The sequence below is a fragment of the Pezoporus wallicus genome, unplaced genomic scaffold (assembly GCF_028554395.1).
Source record: "Pezoporus wallicus isolate ANWC-B61680 ecotype Strahan unplaced genomic scaffold, APGP_CSIRO_Pwel_v1 contig_7237, whole genome shotgun sequence".
Taxonomy (NCBI): domain Eukaryota; kingdom Metazoa; phylum Chordata; class Aves; order Psittaciformes; family Psittacidae; genus Pezoporus; species Pezoporus wallicus.
Window position 1 is genome coordinate 1,383,437 of NW_026635802.1, and position 20,185 is coordinate 1,403,621.

The following is a 20,185-nucleotide window of genomic DNA, read 5'->3' on the forward strand; positions in this document are numbered from 1 at the left end:
GCTGCACCACTACCACACCATCACTTTAGCACAGGCAGCTTTTTGTTTTGTTTTTTGTTTGGTTTGCCAGCAGTCTCCCTTAACCAAAGAAAAAAACAGCTGTCCTTGTTAAGGACCTGACTGTGCAGTATCTGGGGACACACTATGAACAGGGCATGCTTGTTCATACTGTTCATGGCTCTAACAGCAGTTGTACATTCGATGTTCACTTCCAGTGATGTGAAGGTATTAGTGGGTAAATTTTTGCAACTTAGGTTCGAACCACTTAAGCAATCACTGTTCTTTGCTCTCGCCTCTGATCCTCTGCTAGAGCTAGTGGAAGGGAAGGGCAGACACTTCTCTGCATAGTCCTGGGATTTAGCTTAAACCCCCCATCAGTGGCAGTTGCAGCTATGTTGCTGGACTTTGTTGAGACAGGTTAGCATGCACGTAATGCTCTTTGTGGACGGTTCTTTGCTGGGAGTAATAAGCAGTTTTACCACAGTGCTAAAGAGGCAACACAATTAAAAGGATGCAGTGATTCAAGCTAATTCCTTCTTCCCTTTGGAGGAGTTTGCAGTTGATGGGTAGTAGAGGCCTCAGCTATGACTCTTCAGGGATTTTGTTAGGGATTTTGGATTACAGAGATTCCATTAAAACACCAAAACATTCTTCTGTAGAAAGTGAAATACTCCAGCTAGATGCCAAATACAATAAAAACAATTATTTTTAACATTGCACCAACAACAGAAACAGTTATTTGTAATTTACTGTTTATTTTCATATACAAAAAGATAAACTTGAAATAGTTCTTTCTAGTTTTTTCCTCCTATCTGTTGGGGTGTAGCTGCTTCACACAGGGCAAATACTACATTCATACAGGTTTATTCGGACACCCAGTGCAAAGCTGAAGCAGCCAAACTCCAACTTGGCAGATCTAATTTCAAACTTGAGACTCATTTCTAAAATACCACAGTAAAAAGGAACAAAGATCCACTGCAAATTCATGAACTATGATACAATGTTCTTTCCAAAATGTCTTCATTTCATAACTGCAATACAATGGATATCTGCATTAGGCCATTTTATATATACATTTTATATATATACTTTTGCAGAATATATATATAAAATATATATATAGAAAAAATCAGCACACTTCAATCCAAAAGGGGTTACAGCAACGAGCTTAACTCTCTGTATACTTTTTTCTTTAACAGGATACTTTAGTATAACTTTTGTTAACTCAGTAGTACAAGCTATCTCTGTTCTACATTTTTATAGCTACAAGAGTGAAATATAACCTACAACATTTACATTTCACATATCTTGGTATACAAACAGTACTTATTGAATTTGAGCCAAGGACCAAAAGACTCTTTAAAAATTATTTCACCATCTGATAGAGCTTCCTGTAATTTACACTCAGTTTATTCTGCAATCTTCTAGACCGTTTATTTAATCTCATAGCTTGAGTTTAAATCCATTCAAACTGGAAATCCTGGAGAAACAGGTTACTGCAAACTCTTATGTATACTCTATATATACAAGTTAAGTAACACAGCGTAATAAGACTTAGCTATTTATCCTAAAACTGATATACACATATTTCACTACGCTAGACGAGTCTTAGGATTTTTATTTTATTTCTTTAAATAAAGCACAAATTTAGAAGTAGCTGGTAAAACTTACAATAAGGTGGTTTAAAATGACAAATGGTTAGGGTGAGAGTTCTTTCTGCTGGTGCCAAAACATTTTCTTGTGAGTTTCGTACTATGCTGTGTTGTTTAACTGTATGCATCTAATGTTACATGCAGAAAGCTCTTTCCACAAGAATTGACATCAAACTGTACTTAAGTCAACTTTACAGTATAAAATTTGTTAAACTTAAGGACGAATGTGAAAATATTAACAGGTGAAAGATCAGGCTTTCAACTCTATCATGAGGATCATGCAGAATTCATAAGCAGATAGTTTGAGCTGATTGACAATGGCATTGTGCGGACTTACGGCATAGAATTGAGGTCAAGAATGTTACTTAGTTTGCAGTAACCACCTCCTTCAATTCTCATCCACCAACAGATTGACTTTTGTATCACAGTTATTCCACTGGAAGGCCAGCAGCATTGCAAAATGCCTCCTTCTGGGAGATTTTAGTACTTTTGTGAAGGATTTACCAAAGATAATCATAAACCATCAATAGCCGTAGACGCATCAGACAGTTGAGGAAAAAATGGGGAAAGAGAAACATCTCCTTTTCTTCCTTTCATAATAGTGAATGAATTACTAGCCATTAATTACCAGTAGTTAATTAAGAGAATTACTAATAATAGTAAATTCATTACTATTTGGACTGGAAAGCTACTGTTCTGTCCAGTTAAAACTGACTATAATGTTGCATCAGCTACATCGATACATTTTTTAAAAACAAGACATTTGGGAGGGAAACAGTAAAACGTTAATGACCAAAATGGTCTTATTTTTCCCCAGAAAACATAACCTGAAGAGAATTCTCTTCAGCAAAGTACCATTAAGAAGTCACTGTGATTGAATGTCTGCTTGTATGAGAAGGCTCTTGGGAGAAGGTAGCTGGAAAAAGAAAAGGGCCAGACAGGTTCTAGGTCTTGCCAACATACTCTTTTTGCTACCCACAAAGTTGCTCTAGTACTAAATTCATGTTCTGGAGCTATGAAATGCTCCAACTTCCTCCTATGCCATGGCTGGATTTTTGGTTTGGGTTGTTTTGTTTTTTTTTTTTTTGATGATCTGTTTTTAACAGGAGTGGGAATACAGAAATGCCAGCGACTACTGAATTAGGAATTTAATTGATTAGGATGGTTACTGGTTAAACTTCAGTTCCTCAAAACAGTGGAAAAGCTGCATAAGATATGGCCAATACCTTTCTTTTCAGAAAAAAAAAAAACAAAAAACAGAAGCTATAAAGTCTTCCCAGAACATTTTTTAATTTTGCAATACTGACCTCACTGGAATGTTATACATTGAGTTTTGGTTGATGGTTTGGGGTTTTTTAATAGCTGGAAAGATTAAGAGCCCTGTGCTTCAAAATGGGTTAAAAAAACCGCATAAATAGTGTTTTAATCACATCATCTGCCCCATTAAAATACTGAAATAAAACGCTAATAAAGGAAGCACTTTTCAGAAACACTTTCTTGATAAACATCCAGCACAATGCCATTATAGAGCTTCAGGGAAGCCCTTCTGGTTTCAATGTTGGCAAACAAAAAAGTTTTGCTTTTTTCCTTCAGTCCTTGGGGATTACACTCCATTTACATATATATAACATATACATATGTGTATATATGTATATGATACATATATATAAACACCCATATATAGCAAGGTTCCTGTTTGTGTATGTTACAATATTGTAGTATCAAGGAGAATCCAGATAGCAACACTGTTTAACATGAGGTTTGAGGTAATTGGTTCTTGAAATACCTGGATCACAGACTGCATCCAGAAATAACAGCTGGGCAATGAGAAGTGTTTTTTCAGACAGAAAAAACTAGTAAAAGGTGAAAAAAAAAAAAAAAGCTTACAGCAGTTGCTTTTACATGTCAAAATAAAGGCACAACAGAATAGCATTACATTTCAGAACAGCTGGGTGGACATAACACAAGTATCACCTCTTTCTGTGGAAATGTCCTGACATAAAGGATTACTGCTTACTCGAGAGGTTACTGCTTCAGTCAGGGAACTGAGCATCACCCTAAAACTAGAGTTTTGAAAGAGAAGTCCCATGTAAGAAAAGGACCAGGTGTGTTTAGAAAGCGCTCCAGGAACACAAAAACACACACTCATGGTCCCACAGAATTGGATGGCAGCTCTCCCCTTGGCTTCCACAAGGCCAGGATTTCACTGAGAACATGGATGGCAGGTCTCTGCAATGGCAGAAGCCTGCTTGAGGTCGCCTAAGCACTAATTTCAAAAGGTACACGGTCAAACCAGCTTCAAGGGATTGTGGCACATTGTTTGGTTTAAAGCTTTTTTCAGTAACTCTTACCCCAATGACACTGTGTTGTAAGGTTAAGGGAACCGAAAAGACTGGAGTGAATTTTAGGTCCAATGGGAAAAGTTAGCTTAAGTGAAAAGAATACATTGTAAAGTTTTTTCTTTCATACTTTTAGAATACCTTGGGTTGGTTACACAAACTTGGAACGCTGTTTTCCTAAGTAGGACTTTGGACATGACAGTGCTCCTTTAGTGCCTCAATCCCACACTGTGAAATCTGACATTGGGAACACAGAACATGTATCTGCATGTTCTGGTGTGGCCTGATTAGTTGTGTCACTTCAGAGAGAAGGAACTTCTAGGAATTGGTTTTATCAGGACTCTACTGGCAACAGCTCCTTACAGATCATATTGTCAATGCAGCAGATGCAGCTGCTATAAATGGATATGGCAGCAAGTGAGATCAGCCTGGCTATTTGGTCTTGGTAAATTCTTAACATCCTGACTTCACAACTCACTGCAGCATCACGGCATATGCCAAAAGGCACACTGCTCACATATGGATACTCACATGAATACATGAAAAAGCTCTTCCTGGTTAAACTGAAGATGGTCATAAAAAAGCAATAAGCAACTTTAGCAGAAAGGATGTGACATGCAAGATAACCTAAACATATACTTAGTGCCACCCTCAAAGCATGTCCAAATACATCCAAACTTTTGCCTCAAACTCGTTTCAGGCTAAACTTGTTCTATTCTCTAGACTTCGATGTAGTGCACACTTAATTTAAATATTATATATATATTTATTTGCTGTGCGTACACAGACCTTTCTCCCTTTTCCCTGCAGAAACATATCAGACATTACAAAAATAATTTGTGGTATAAAAGAATTCTCACACAATGTAGATTTTTTGTTTGTATATGTAACTAAAATATATATATATTTTTGCAAAAGTAAAAAAGTCAAAATGTCCTTATTTTCCTCTATTATATAGTCTATATTATTTACAATGTTACCAAACAATATTCTGTATGTAAAAAGTGATGATAATTTGTGGGACACTTCCTGCTTAGCAACTTCTCAAGCGGAGTGTGGCTTGAAGAGGACTGCAACAACAGCACTGTCATAACATTACTGACCAACACCTTCCCCTGCAATACGAGTTTCTTCCATACCAAAATAAAACCAGATCCTTCCCCTGTAAGGCAGGGCAAGTTCTGACAGTCTGCCTAGAAGTAGCACAAGAGGAATAAAATGTGTGCTCTCTGGTTTCCATGCTGTGATACTAAGGGGGATCAGGATTCCTCATGGCGAGGCCTGACCCTGCCAACCTGGAAATACTCCCCAGCAACGTTGCACCAAGGGGTCCCAAGGCTTCTGCTGCTCCTACTGAAACCAGTGACTTCAAGTGGGAACAGCAGTGAGCCAGGAGACAAGTAAAATGCAGTACAGTTACTGGGAGCACTCACGGACCATCTCTTTGAAACAACCATACACAAAGATCTCAGCATTTCCATAGGTGTAACTTTATCCAGCATATTCTGTAAGAGAATTGCAGCTGAAAAACGAAGCAGAATAAAAAATGGTTTTCTTTTGTCTTAAATAGAGAAAACTGATCAGGACTAGCTAAAATCCTTAATCATAATGAATAAGCCTGGTACTACTTAAGTGATGGTTAGATTGGTTTACAGCCATGCATATAAGCATGCATGCGAGACACATACAATTTCCAGCCTTGCTGCACTACAATTTCATTAGAAAGTCACTCTCTATCATATCAAACAAAGCAATTTGAGTTTCTGTGGCATTTCCAGATTCAAATTGTGAACTCAAACATTCTTCACCTAGGAATCCAGCCCAGTCAGTGCAATAAATTAAAGGGAGTTACACCACATGGGGATGGGGATCCTGATGGGGAATCCTGGCTCCTAAAGTCAAGGGGAATTTTTGTTCAAGGTTCATATTCACATCAGAACTGCCATACAAGAGATGAAGGTCAACAAAAAGTTCTGCAGCAAACTTTTTGAAGAGCTACATCCTCCAAGTCTGAATGGGAAGTGAAATTTAGAGCTTAGGAAGTAACTTAAGAGGTGTTGTACCCATCATATTCAAGGGAGTGTTAGAAGGGAAAGAGCCACAATTACTTATCACAGCTACACCTATGGATGTGCCCATGCTGACTTGGAAAAAGACTCTGCAGTACTGAACAGAACCAAAATCATGTTGTCAGTGAGAGTTCAAATGCCAGATCAGTGATGAGGAAACTACTTGCTTGACTGCTCATGTGTTGAAAAACCAAGAAATTAATCAGAGTGTGTCTTCATGAATAAAAAAGTTCTAGTTTGAAAAAACAGCTTTAGCTGTACAAATCAGTAAATAAGCAAAAGCTCAGGATTTCCTTCTTTGCTGCGACAGCAAGACAGACACACATACCTACACACATTTAGAATTTTTAACTCAGTACACACACAATTTGGGAATTCTGTTTAAAATCAGTTTCTGAATCCTGTTTGACAAGATGATCTATAAGGAACCATCACACCAGGGAAGATATAATACTTTACAATCAACATTCAGTCAAAGTTTGTATAGTTGTGCAGTTCCCCACAGTAAGATAAGCTACATGTGAGAATTTTTGTTTATGCTTTCTCAAAAGAGAAGATTTCAGAGACTAATAGGCTATTAAAATCATATGGCACTTTCAATAAATACTTTAAAGCTTCTTAAAGAAATTAGGATAAAAAAAGCAACTGCTGTAATAAGCCTGTTTTAGCCATAACACATAATGCTGAAGGAAAAAATCCAGAACAGCAAACAGATAATAACAGTTAAAAGACAGTACAGCTTTTTTCTTTCTGCAGCAATATGAACTGGCTCCCATTCCTGGGGAAATGGGAGCAAGCCCACCTTGAAACAAGTATTCACTCAACTGCTCTACGCTCCACCCCAACCCTTACATCACTTCACTTCTAAAACATAGTCACATTTTTATATGAGTCTCAGTGCAGAAATGTATTCAACATGAAAAATACTGATCCTGCAAATGTTTACAACCACGCTTAACATTAAGTGAGCGCCCAACATCATGACACCAGAAGAGCTACCTACATGCTTAATGCTAAGCACAGGTATTGTTGCAGCATCAGGCCCAAAGATGCCAACCCCCTCCGGGGACATCACTTGGTCAGAATGGTTTTGTTCCGTCTGGTTTTGTCAGGGTGTTCTCAACAGAAGCACATCAAGAAACAAAAACTTCCAAACCTACACACAGAAATACAGTTACATGTGTGTACATACTAATATGCAATATACATTCAGTAACTTGAAAGAATAGGTTAAGACTTTATTCAGATAGACAAATTAAGGCAATTATTTTAATGTCTCTTCAAGATAAAGGACCATGTCCTCATTTGTGACCTCTAGGTTTTAAAGCTATATTTTTTCAAGAAATATATTTTAATTTTCTTTATATCTTCTCCAATCAGCCATTTTGCTCGCTTAATAAATTATATCTGTGCAAGGGTGCACCCTGACAATTTGGCAGTGGCAAGAAGTCCAATTCATTTATATAATACACACTTTTTTACATTTTCGTTACAGGGTGATTAGTTTAGGACTGCATTTTGGCTTAATACAAAGGAAAATTTAGTAGTTCTGGCCATCCAATAGAAGTAACTTTATCAGTCCAGCAAGACACAGAATTCATGGTATATTCAAAGTAAAAAAAAAATTAAAAAAATTAAAAATAATAAAATAAAAAAAAAAAGATGTACTGTCCTTTCACTAAAACAGACCAAAAAAATAACAGAGAATGGAAACAGCCTTCACAAATAAGAGTGAATAATGCCCAGGTACCTTATATAGGCAGTTATTCTACAACTGTATACAGTTATTTACAATGGTGCTTTATAAAACAAACAAACAAACAAAAAAAAATGGTAGCACTTCCTAAAAGATTTTGGAACTTTTTTTTCTTTTTTTTTTCTTTTTTTAAAACTCCCTTGTCATAAAAGCCAACTTACATTAAAATATACTTACTACAAGACAACACAACTAACAAAATATATAATAAAACTCATACAAGTAGAAAATTCTGAGGTATTTCTGGTTTGAGGTGGTCTGTGGTCATGAAGTTTTTAATTTTTTTTTCAGTTTAAACCTCGGAAGCCACGTAACGTGTGTGTTTTGTGTTTGTTGGTTTTCTTTTTTTTTTAGTTTTTTTTTTCCTTTTTTTAAACATTGCATGTTTTGCAAATTAAAAAAATATTTCAATGTTGAATCAGCAGCATTAGGAACATTCACTGACTAGAGCGAGTTTATGGCATAATAAGAGTAATGGTATTTTAGAATATGCACCACTTTAAGACAAAAGAGTTTTGTCACAGAGCAAGGAGAAAGCAGCGTCAAAGAAACCAGTCGGAGAGATGCTGCGATAATCACTGCCGCTGCTGAGCTGCCTCTCCCTCCTGCAGCTGGGCAGCTCATAGGTGTCTCAGATGCTACAGGAGCCATCTGCCACCGGTTCAGGCATTCCCACCCCCCCCTAAGCCCAAATTAATAATGAAAAAAGAAATAAATTATAGAGCCAGTTTTCACACTTTTCCTTTTTCCACCATCTGCACCTGCAGCTTGGGCTGAGAGATCACCAACCCCAAGGCCAAATTTGCTGAACTGACTCACAACTGAAGCAAGATGCAAAAATTTTGCCATCTTCCAGTCTTTTACCAAAGTGCGTCTGAAAACGCACTTTCCCACCTCTTCCAATTACATGGCTTACAAGCATTCCTCTCATTACTACCTGGAGTTGAAAAATAAAAGGTAATTATCATTCTGCTTTGTTCTGTTACCACCCAAGCCTGAGATACTGAAGGAAGAAAGAACTTGCCTTGCTTACAACCACTGGCTCTTTAACTCAGCTTTCTCCACACTCTGCAGTCATTAATACTCTGCCCAGAAATGTCCTTCCTCTCCTCTATGGTTACCTGAGAAGTAGCTCCATAGCAAATGATGTTTCCCCAAATGCTGCCAAATCCAACGTCACTCTCCCCACCCCTATTCTACGCTCCCCTCTTCAATTCTACCATCAAGAATTAACATTCTCTGCCCAGTTACTTTTTTTCCATGTTACAATGACACCCGTTAAATCCGTAAAAGACACATCTGCTGTTTTTTTTTGAAGCTCACTTCCAAAAAAAACCCGAGAACCAAAAGGAACTTAACCCAAAACCAAAACAAAATGGGGAAAAAAAATCCTTTTGAGGAAGGTGTATTCTTTACATAACAGTCTTGTTTCCTCCACAGTTTGCAGCATTGTGTTTTCTAAGATGGTAGGTGGTTTTCCTTTATGTCACAGATGCTCCACTCAGAAGACAGACCAATAAAGAGAAACCCAGAAAACTGAATAAAATAAAAACAACTGAAGTGAGTTTGTTGAGGTTCTGAGGTACCTGCACCTTTTCTGCATTCATTAGTCGGCACCTGAATGCTTGCTGAAATGTCCTTTTTTTTTTTAATACAGTAGAGCAATGTGCTGGTAAAATTGATCCAATCCAAAAAAATAATAATAATAATAATAACAATAATAATAAAAAGTCAAGATAAAATAGCAGCTGCATTCATGTGTTTGTTGGATTTTTGTGGTTTTGTTTTTTTTTTTGTGTGGTTTTTTTCTTAAAACCTTCTTCTTGTTTTTTTTTAATCCACTGAGTCTGGAAAGACAAAAGTGAACCAGGACTTAGATACTAGACTCTTTGGGCGGCAAGTCCACGTTGGTGACGGACGTCACGATGGAGACGAGGCAGTCCGAGGTAGTGCCGTTTACAGATTTGCGGATCTGCGCAATGCGCTCCTCGACACAGCCTGCCGAGAGCCGAGCCTCCGCATCGTGGTCCCAGCACTCTTCGATGGTCACGCAGAGCTGCGCCAAGCCCTGCAGGCAACAAGGGGGAGAAAGCACTGTCAGCACCAAAGCCTGCTCCAGGGACTGTCTGCAGCAGATGGGGAGGTCCACTTAACACAGCCTAACGCTGTAAAGAATAACTAAGAATATTTTCTCCATGGCATCATAGAATCATAGAATACCAGGTTGGAAGGGACCTCAAGGATCATCTGGTCCAACCCTTCTAGGCAAAGCATGACTTAAACTAGATAGCCCAGCACCCTGTTCAGCTGAAGATTAAAAATGTCCAGTGTTGGGTAATCCATGACTTCCCTGGGAAAGTTATTCCAATGGCTGATTGTTCTTATTGTGGAAATTTTCCAAACATCATGCCAATTCAAAAAATTATGCCAATTATCATAAGATAAGCATTAAAAGTGACTTTAAATACGCGTTTGGGGATTTTTTTAAAGCTTTTGCTTTCTAGGGCTATATGGCTTGGTCATATACAGCTTTTTTTCATAACCTCAAAAGTACTTTTTTTAATATTAAAATATAGCCAAAGATTCGTCAGTTAAAGCATTAAAAGACAAAACATCAAGTATTGTGATTCCCATGATAAAACCGTGAGAGCTGGCAGCACCATATCAGTTACTATGAAACCATTGCTTTCTTTGCAGTCACTTCTGAAGAGAAACTAAGAAATAATTCTTCCCTGTGAGGGTGATGAGGCACTGGCAGTGGCTGCCCCATCCCCAGCAGTGTTCAAGGCCAGATAGTACGAGCTTCGAGCAACCTGGCCTTGTGGAAGGCACTCCTGCCCATGGCAGGGGGCTGGAACTGGATGAGCTTTAAGGTCCTTTCCAATCCAAACCATTTTATGATTCTATATAATCAGAATAACTAAATTCAACATTGTTGGAAGAGCGCAGCTCTTACTTGAACCCTCATTTGAACTGAAGATTCATCTTTACCTGCAGCCCACAGCCCTCAGCTTCAAGGCAGTGATTAATACACCTGAGTCTAGCCAAAACCATGGCAGTTTGGTCCGAATAGATGCATTTAGCTTCTTTCTGAAGCCCTGTGAGATTTCATCATCTGCTTAGTTTCCCAGTCTGAAAAAAATATTATCTTTTATTAAAAATGCAAGCCTGAAATTATTTACCTCTGGGAAACCCATGCTGCATTTTGCTTCATTGCCTGCTTGCTTCACATCTAACTAATTTTTCCTCAAAAAACTGTTCAAGTCTTGCACCTATCTAGTTTGTGAGGTACTCAACTCTGATGTTATGGATCATTTTCTTTTTCTTCATGAAAAAGACTTTATTTTCCATTCTTTCACCATATTGAAGAAATCCTACTATACCACCAGACACTCCATGTTCAGCACTGGCTGTCTTTTAATCAGCTAATTTAATCTCTAAATAGAAGGAAAAATGGAAAGGGGAACATGAAGGTGTTGAGCGACCCCTCATTCCCAGCACTGACTCTCTTTAGCACTGGCGAGCAGGTCCATGCACCAGGGTGGACTGGTTAGCTTCCCCCTGACGCCTGCAAGTGATGCATAACCACATCCCTCATTCCAATCACACAGGAAAACATTTTCCACCGTTAACCAGGAGGGACGTACAGGGTGTTTCAGCCAGTGATCCTTGAACACAGGGCGCATCTTCTTGTGAACCACCACTTCTTGCAGGTCCTCAAGGGATGGGTGCTGACCTATTTCTTCTTCGAAAGGCAGCATGTATTCATCCACTGGACCTAAGGTGCACACAAAGAACCAGGTCAGTACAGAAATGTCCTCCGCAGAGCCACATCCTCCCCATGCATGAGTGAGCTGTGGCTCCAGAGCAACCTCAATCCACTGCAGCAAAGCCTGAAGTTCATATGTCACTGCAGACAAATGTGATTAATATTCTTTCTGCACAATGGACTTTGCTGTCCCCGCTGTCTGTCTGCCTTATGTATTTTCCACCTCATCAAGTTAAGAATCTGAACCCTCAGCCGGGCCTCCCAATCCCACTGCCCTCCTTGAGGAGGCTTGTCGGGTAGTTTGTGATTTATTTTAATAGAAAGGGCAAATCAGCGCATCCTCACACTTTAGCATAGCAATTCAACACACAATAACCTAGAGAAAGGTTTCAGCATGAGCATAATTTTATTTTAGGCACTGACTAGCATGGTCAAGCATACAGAACACTTAAATTTCTTGCTTTGTGATCTGGCTTGTCATAGGTTTGAGTCAGTCCTGACTTGCTAGAGCCAGATGCACTCATCCCAAGTACCAGCTCCTAAGTGCAAAATGATTTGTGAATGGTTTAGTTATACCAGTGATGGCTGTGAACTGCTATGGGCCACAGGAATGAGACAACTGTTATGAGTATCAGTGCAGATGCTGGAAGGTAGCAGTAACTTCTGCCTATTGGAACATCGTTTGGCTTTTGGCAATGTGTAGATGCTTTCTCACAAACAGCAGCCTAGCTTAACTGATGGGCTTTCTCAGAGTGCTCCACGGCATCACTTATGGTTTCTTGGTAAGAAAGAGTGACCTCTTTCAAGAGTGGAGATATTTCAAGAGGGCCTTTCCAGACTAAAGTAAGAGCTGAGCACTTCAGCTGGTCATGAACTGTGATGCCAACAATGTGATGTTTAGGTATGCTAAAAAACAAAAAAAATGAAATCACAAACAGCTTATCACTATTCCTGTTGACATGGCACACCAGTCACTAAACCAAACTGAAACACTTGTTCCAGAGATGGCACAGTAACGTTCATGACCTTCCCTTCCTCTTCCTCCGAGGGGGATCAAGGCTATGCAGAGCTGCACTGCTGACCTCCAAGCCAAATCTGTTGTTTACAAAACATCACTTCTGAGTTAGAAGTGCAAATAAGGTTCAAACACCTCCCGTATGAAGACAGGCTGAGGAAATTGGAGCTGTTCAGCCTGGAGAAGAGAAGGCTGTGTGGAGACCTCATAGCAGCCTTCCAGTATCTGAAGGGGGCCTATAGGGATGCTGGAGAGGGACTCTTCATTAGAGACTGTAGTGACAGGACAAGGGGTAACGGGTTAAAACTCAAACAGGGTTCAAGTTTAGGTTGAATATAAGAAGGAAATTCTTTCCTGTTAGGGTGGTGAGGCACTGGAATGGGTTGCCCAGGGACGTTGTGAATGCTCCATCCCTGGCAGTGTTCAAGACCAGGTTGGACGAGGCCTTGGGAGATATGATTTAGCGTAAGGTGTCCCTGCCCATGGAAGGGGGTTTGGAACTAGATGATCTTAAGATCTTTTCCAACCCTAATGATTCTATGATTCTATAATGTAACTCCCCATCACCCTAAAGGAAGCCTTCCCTCTGATTTAATGGTCCTCTGTATGGCTTTTGCAGAATGTTGGCCAGCTGCTGCATGAGAGGAGTTGGAAGGAAATCACAAACATGACAGTCTAAAAATCCAAATGCTTATTTGGGGAGTCCCAACAGAGAAGGGTCATTCCTACATGGGCAGCACTGTTAAACTCCATCATTTTATCTGGTTAGACAGTAAATTTTTGAAGAAAATTTCTGAAGAAAAGGCCTTCTACTTACCACACACCTGTGTGGTAAGATTGATTGGCTCTTTGGTCCTACTGTAATGCTAATAAAAACGTTTGAAGTCCAGGTGAGGTACTGTTCATGTATGAACACCCATATCCATACAAGAAAGAAGTTGGAGCAAGCAGCCTTGGAGCAATGAAATCATTGCTTCCTTGACCAGGGGCAAGGTTCTGCAAATGGCAAGGGTGTCACCAATGGACAGAAGTGCTATTTGGACAGAAAAGATGCCCCATTTTGCAGCATCATATTAGCATAAAAAAAAAAAAACAAACCAAAACTGGGAAAGGAGACACCATGAAAGTTCATTCTTTTGGATCATGCAAGAGAAAGTGAGATCCTCTAAAACTCTACATGGAACAACAAACTCTTCCCGCTGCTGAGAGGGGGCTTGATCAGCAAACGTCAAAGATTAACACCTAACGACTTATGATAGCAGGGAAATGGACTTGCTGCCCCAAGAAGATCCTTCCAGCCTTTGTTCCTTCTACTTCATCAAGGTGCTTCATTTCTGGGCATTCCATTCAGGCTACCACACTACCAGCAGAAGTGAGGTGTGACAGCCAAGCTGAAGCCCAAAGCCTGTCTTGGTCATGGGCAGGAATGCAGAGTGCCACAGAGAGCAACACAGAGCAGGCTTAGGGCTACAGGACACCCACCACTGATGGAGAAATCACCTACTCCTCATCCCTCTGAGTTCTCAGCCAATTTGCAGTGTAACCAGCACAATTAAAAGCACATTGAGACTTGAACGCTACAAAGGTTATTATCTACAGAGAATGACAGATTATGTTAAAAAATATGCAAGTGAAAAACGGGTTAGCTGCTTAATAAAAATATATCATTGACTATTATTAATTAAAAAAAAAAAAATAAACCCACAAAGACTGGCCCACTGTCTGGACCACTAAACAATGCTGAAACAAAGCCCTCTCCAGGGAAGAGACAATCTTTATATTCTTACCATCAACTGCTCTGCATCTGGAGACTAGTTCCCACAACACCAGTCCCATTGCATACATGTCTATCCTCAGGAAGGCGTCTCGTTGGAAGTTGATTGCTCCCTCTAACACTTCGGGAGCCATATACCTCCTTGTTCCCACCTACAGAGAAAAAAAGACACAACTCAGATGACATTCTAGTTGGGCCTCTCAGCCTCCACTGGTTGGAGATGAGTGACAGCCGGTTTCATTAGCCTTAAGACTACTTCTGCTAAAGCTGCACCACGCTCAGAAAACAGGAAAAAGGGAGCTGTTTTTTCTGACACAGATTCTCATTAAGATCACTGGAGTCTATATAAGCTACCTGAAGGAAAAAGCTGAAGTGCATGGCTATGTGTGTGATATTCATTCAGGGTATGCTACGGGTCTAATTTAAACACAGCGTGGTGGGGTAAGTATGGATGGAATTCTGCCTTCCCTGCATCCCACCACATCTTGCTCTGGCAGCATATTGCTCCATGAGAAAATGATGTCTTTGGAGACACCAAACATTCTGAGGTCAACTCAGACTTGGTTATCATAGTTGTTGAAAGTTCAACCCCCTTTCACTCAAAAAAATTAACTGTATGGAAAGAAAGAGTAAAATTGATACATCCTGAAATGGTAGGAAAAGGTATTGTTTTGATACTCGTGGATAAAACAAGTCTCCTTTAACCACAGGAGCAGTAAAGCATGAACCCTGCAAAGTTTACCTTGCCCTGGCTTGCTGTGATCTAGTTTGGAAAAGATCCCCTCTCGCCAATTTGAGGGGACTCAGTCCTCATTACAGTTGTGTTTAGTCCAGCCAGAGCCATACTAAGCTCCTCATATAGTTGTGAGTATATAAGTGGCAGAATTACAGCCCATACTGGAGGAGAGTGGTGAGAAGAGCCAGGGGAAAAGCACCTTTTTAACATGGGATTTGAAACTCCTTTAATACGTTCTTTTAGAAAATTCTTATTCGTTCTTGCTGTTACCTGAGTCAGTGGGGACAGGGAAAAGGCAGGACGTGAAAAAGGTATCAAAAAACTCAGGAAAAGACAAAAATAAAGTGGCAAAAATAAGGAAAGCTGGGAGGGACTAACTTCACTCCTTCTAAGATAAAAGTAAAAAGGGAGCCTGTATTGGAGATGAACACTTAAAAAACCCCACAGGCACAAGCAGGGGATGCTGGCCTTGCTGTGCCCTGGCACAAGAGCAGAATCACAGAATAGCAAGGGTTGGAAAAGACCTTAAGATTGTCTGAATGAGGGCTACTTACTGCAATGCAAAGGCAGAAAATTTAGAACCCATAAAAACGTACTAAATCTTTGAGGCAGTGCACAGCCAGCTCACAAGATCTGCTGCTGGTAAAGGTCACCCAGGCAGCCACCCTGCCTGAACTCTTAAAACTAAACGAATGATTTTCAGAGTACTAATATATGCATTGTAGTATTAGTATTAATATTTAGGAGTATTAATATTTGTGCTACAGTCTAGACAGGCAACTTTTCCAGCTGGGGTTCCTGAGGGATTGATGTTGGCCCCAGTGCTGTTTAATATCTTTGTATATGATCTGGTAATGGGATCAGTGGTACCCTGATGAAGGTTGCTGATGACACGAAACTGGGTGGGGAACTGGACACTTTGGAAGGGAGAGCCACCCTGCAGGAAGACCTGGATGGGCTGGAAGAGTGGGCTAACAAGAACCTTATGAAGTTCAATAAGGACAAGTTTAAGGTCTTGCACCTTGAAAAACATAATCCAGGAGAGCAGCACAGGATGGGATCTACCCCGCTGGGGAGCAGCTCTTTGGAAGGGACCTGGGATCCCAGTAAACAGCAATGAGTTTCTGCTGGGGCAAAGAAAGCCAGCAGAAGGCTGGGTTACATCAACAAGGGCACCACCAGCAGAGGTAAAGGAAGCCATCATTACACTCTACTCAGCGCTTGTCAGGCCACACCTGGCATACTGTGTTCAGTTTTGGTTCCCAATATACAAAAAAAGATATGGCCAGGCTGGAGGGGGTGCAGAGAAGAAACATAAAGACGATCCAAGGGCTGAGAAGCCGTATAAGGAAAGGCTGAGAGAACTTTTTTTTCAAACTTGAGAAAGGAAGGCTCAGGGGAGACCTTCTCACCATGTTCCAGTATTTAAAGGATGGCTACAAAGAAAATGGAGACTCCCTTTTTACAAGGAGTCACATGGAAAAGATGAGGGGTCATGGGCACAAGTTGCTCCCACAGAGATTCTGACTGGACACAAGTGAAAAATTTTTCCCAATGAGAACAATCTGTCATTGGAATAATCTCCCCAGGGAAGTGGTGGGCTCCCCAGCACTGGACACGTTTAAGATTTGGCTGGACAAGGTCCTGGGACATCTAGTCTAGGCCATGCTTTGCCTAGGAAGGTTGGACTAGATGGTCCTTGAGGTCTCTTCCAACCTGGTATTCTATGATTCTATGAATATTTAATACCTAGACAATAAAAAGTCAGCAAGTCCCATGTTTGAAGGAAGAAGCTGCCTGGCCCCAGGGCTGGGGTGACCTCACCTGCACAGTGGTCAGGAGGGTTTGAGCACTCTCCCAGCTCAAAGCAGCTTCTGGAATTTATGTCTGACCGCAAGCGTGTATGGAAAATACGTATCTCAAAGAGAATTAAAACTACACAAACTTCCCCCACCTGCAAGGAGCTTTGGCAAGCCCAATTTTTAAAAATGTGATTGTTAAAGATAACGATTACCTGTCCATGAGTGTCCCCTGGAGGCTTTCCAGGTTCAAACCGTACAGCTAGTCCAAAATCAGCTAGCACTGCTGTCAAGTCATTCTTCAGCAAGACATTTTTACTCTTGAAGTCCCTAAGGACAAGCCAAGAAGCAAGTTTGGGAAGGGTTTATTATGGCACACAGCCAAATCACATTGCAACACACCATGTTTAAGTCTATAGGCTTAGCAGCCCCCAGTAAATCAACTCCTTCCTTCCTTACCTGGCTGTTCATCATGGCCAGCACTGGGAAATTTGCTTGCTCCTCACTGCCCATATCCCTAAAACACAACCAAGCAGCCCTGTGCTGCTCAGCACAGAGGCAACCAAATTCTACAGTGAATTAACCTCAAACTAAATGAAGGAGTGATATGAAGGCAGTGTTTTAATTAGAACAGGCAGTATAAAGCACCATTTCTTGCTCTGAGCACCAGCTGTGGACCCCCTCCTCTAAACACTTACATTTCTCACTCCCAACAACAAAAGCAAGACAGGTTAAGGGGTTCATTTACTCTTTATCCTAGCAAGGATATTTGCTCCCTTCTACAAAATTAAATCTTCCTGGAAATTAGTAGATGCTGGTGAGACTCTCTTCACCCTTGACTATTATGCTTCAACAGACTTTTGCCATAGTCATCTATTGCACTTATGTTTTAATTGCTGGATTGATCTTCCCTGGAGAATTCAGAGAGCTGGAAAGCAAGCAGGAAACAGGGTGAGCCCACACTCAGAAAAGCTGTTGGGATCAGACCGGGCAGCTAACAGGCAGGCATAAGCATTTGCAGTGGAGATGGTGGGACTGTCCTTGAAGACGGCTTTAAGGAGACATTCGTGTCAGTCCTGTGCTGCGCTGGGACTGTTTCAGAGCAGCTCAGGTAAGTCTGGGGGGGGCTGGAAAGGGGAGGAGGGTGGAGGAGGGTCACACTGAGATGCCTAACCACTCGAGCCCTGTTCCCTGGGATTCCCGCATTTTCATCTGAAAAAGAATGTTTGGAAATCTAATTAAATTACAGACCTTAGACAGCAGATGGCAATTGTCCTGTATGCTCAGCATTATAATTTCCCTATCATCGATTCACTCAGTGACCCTGCTGATTGCAGGACATTGCAGGCCTGCACAAATAATTAATGAGGGCAGATACAATTGTTCCACACTAGAGAGACCTGTCAAAATTCTCTGGGAAGAGAGAAACTGCTAGACCGTAGAGAAGGACTGCTTGCTGTGGCCTCGGATGCCAGAGCACCAGCTCAAAGCACCACAAGCAAAAATCATTCTGTGCCACCCAGCCTCTGATTTTGAGCTTAAAAGAGGATTTTTCCTTTCTAAACTAATTACAGCACGATGGAAATTTCTGGCTCAAGGATTAAGACGGGGAAAGTGGGTGGGAAGTTGTAGAGCATCATATAGCCATGGAATGCCAGCAGAAAAGAGTCCCCATCATTTCAGGCGGACACATCAGGTTTCTAGGGACACCGTACAGTTTTGCAGAGGCTGCAAAACATTCGTACCCCTCCGTTACACAGAAAACCACCTTTTACCTAATACCTGTCATCTCAGAGACTGCTTCCATGCTATGGCAGTTTTCCCACAAGCTTAGAAAACAGCCATCATCTAATGACATAGATAAACGACTTTGCTCAGCCAGCATTAGGGGATTATGCCCTCCAGGATGGTACAGATTGTGTGCAAGATTTTTCCAAAATGGTGATTCCCAGGAATAAGGAGCACATAGAAATGCTCAGACTGCCTGCCTGAACGATACATTTCCAAAGTGAAATGTAAACCAGTATTATTGTTATGGGCATTTTGTTCACCCACACTGCCCTTTGGGCATGCAACAGTTAACTACTACATCTTGATACATGATGCAGTAATTTCCCTTTCTGCTTCCTTTTTTTCCCCACTATTTCTGTACATTTCCCCATTTTTCCATGTTTTGTTTCCTTCCTTCCACAAATCATCCTGAACTGCCACATGTGAGCTGCAATGCAAACATATGCAGGACAGGGAGAAAGACCTGATCCAAGCCATGCCAAATAGAATTCCCAATAACATCACATGCGTTAGACCATACTAAAATGGTGACTGATAAAGGAAAATGGCCTGAAAAATAAATATATATAGTTTCCTGTGCAATGCTTTCAACTAGGGAATAAGGGAGTGAGGGGACTGTGAATGATGGGTGCATTAAGTCGATTCAGATACCAGAGATTTTATTTTCAGCCTCCACGTGGGGGCACTTTCGCACCAATAAGCAATCCCATAACCTTAATCCTCCCTGTAGCGCCGGGGGCCAGTAAGGAATTAGCTGAAGCCCTGCCCAACAGTGACTCTGGGAGTCACACCGGGCAACCCCAGCATCTTCACATGCTTTGTGTGAAGCCATTCATAAATACCCACCCTCCCCTCAGTTTAAAATGCATTTGGTATTTTCTTTTAAAGCAAAAATAAAACTGAAAGGAGTGGGGTAATCCAAGGGAAATCCCCTGTGTCCCGAAATCCTTCTTTGGTAGGTATGTGCTAAAGCTCACACAAATAGTGCATTCTCCATCTTTTATAATTTGCTAAATGGATGGGGACACTAATGAGCACGATCTGTTGCTTTAAAGCCTTTCTATAGCCTTTCTCTGCTCCCCACCCTCAGGAATTTTCATGTATAAACCACTGCTTTTTATTCCACAGGGACAAATGTCAGGGACACAGAGGTCAGCTCCAGGAGCAGCACAAAGGCAGCTGCAGGCTCTTTCAACAGCCCCCAGCTCTCAGGAACCTTCAGGTTTGAGTAGGGGGGCTGTTCTGGGGGCAGGGACACTCCTGCAAAAAAGGGATTATCTTGCTGTAGATGAAGAGAGCCCCCACTAGATAGGGTACAAATTGCTGCAGCTAGACACAGGGTTTAAGTCCCTCCTAGATGAAATGTGGTGGGTGGCAGGGTAGTACAGCTGCGGATTAGGGCACAGCCCATGTAAATCCCTTCTGGAAAACTCCCCCCTCCTGCCGTGCCACTAGCATACCCCTGGTAGAGATGCTTTAGTCCAG

The 20,185-nt window shown here is 41.0% G+C and overlaps 1 protein-coding gene across 1 annotated transcript in view; it reads right to left on the reverse strand.

The window, feature by feature from the left end:
- Window positions 1-9,368: 9,368 nt before the first annotated feature.
- ACVR2B (activin A receptor type 2B) overlaps window positions 9,369-20,185 on the reverse strand; it is a 97,073-nt gene continuing 86,256 nt past the window's right edge. Inside the window, exons 8-11 of the mRNA XM_057398307.1 lie at window positions 17,125-17,239; window positions 14,388-14,526; window positions 11,464-11,594; window positions 9,369-9,884 (exon numbers count right to left, since the gene is read on the reverse strand). Coding sequence (XP_057254290.1) covers window positions 9,690-9,884; window positions 11,464-11,594; window positions 14,388-14,526; window positions 17,125-17,239 — 580 coding nt within the window. The 3' untranslated portion in view covers window positions 9,369-9,689. The remainder of the gene's footprint in view (window positions 9,885-11,463; window positions 11,595-14,387; window positions 14,527-17,124; window positions 17,240-20,185) is intronic.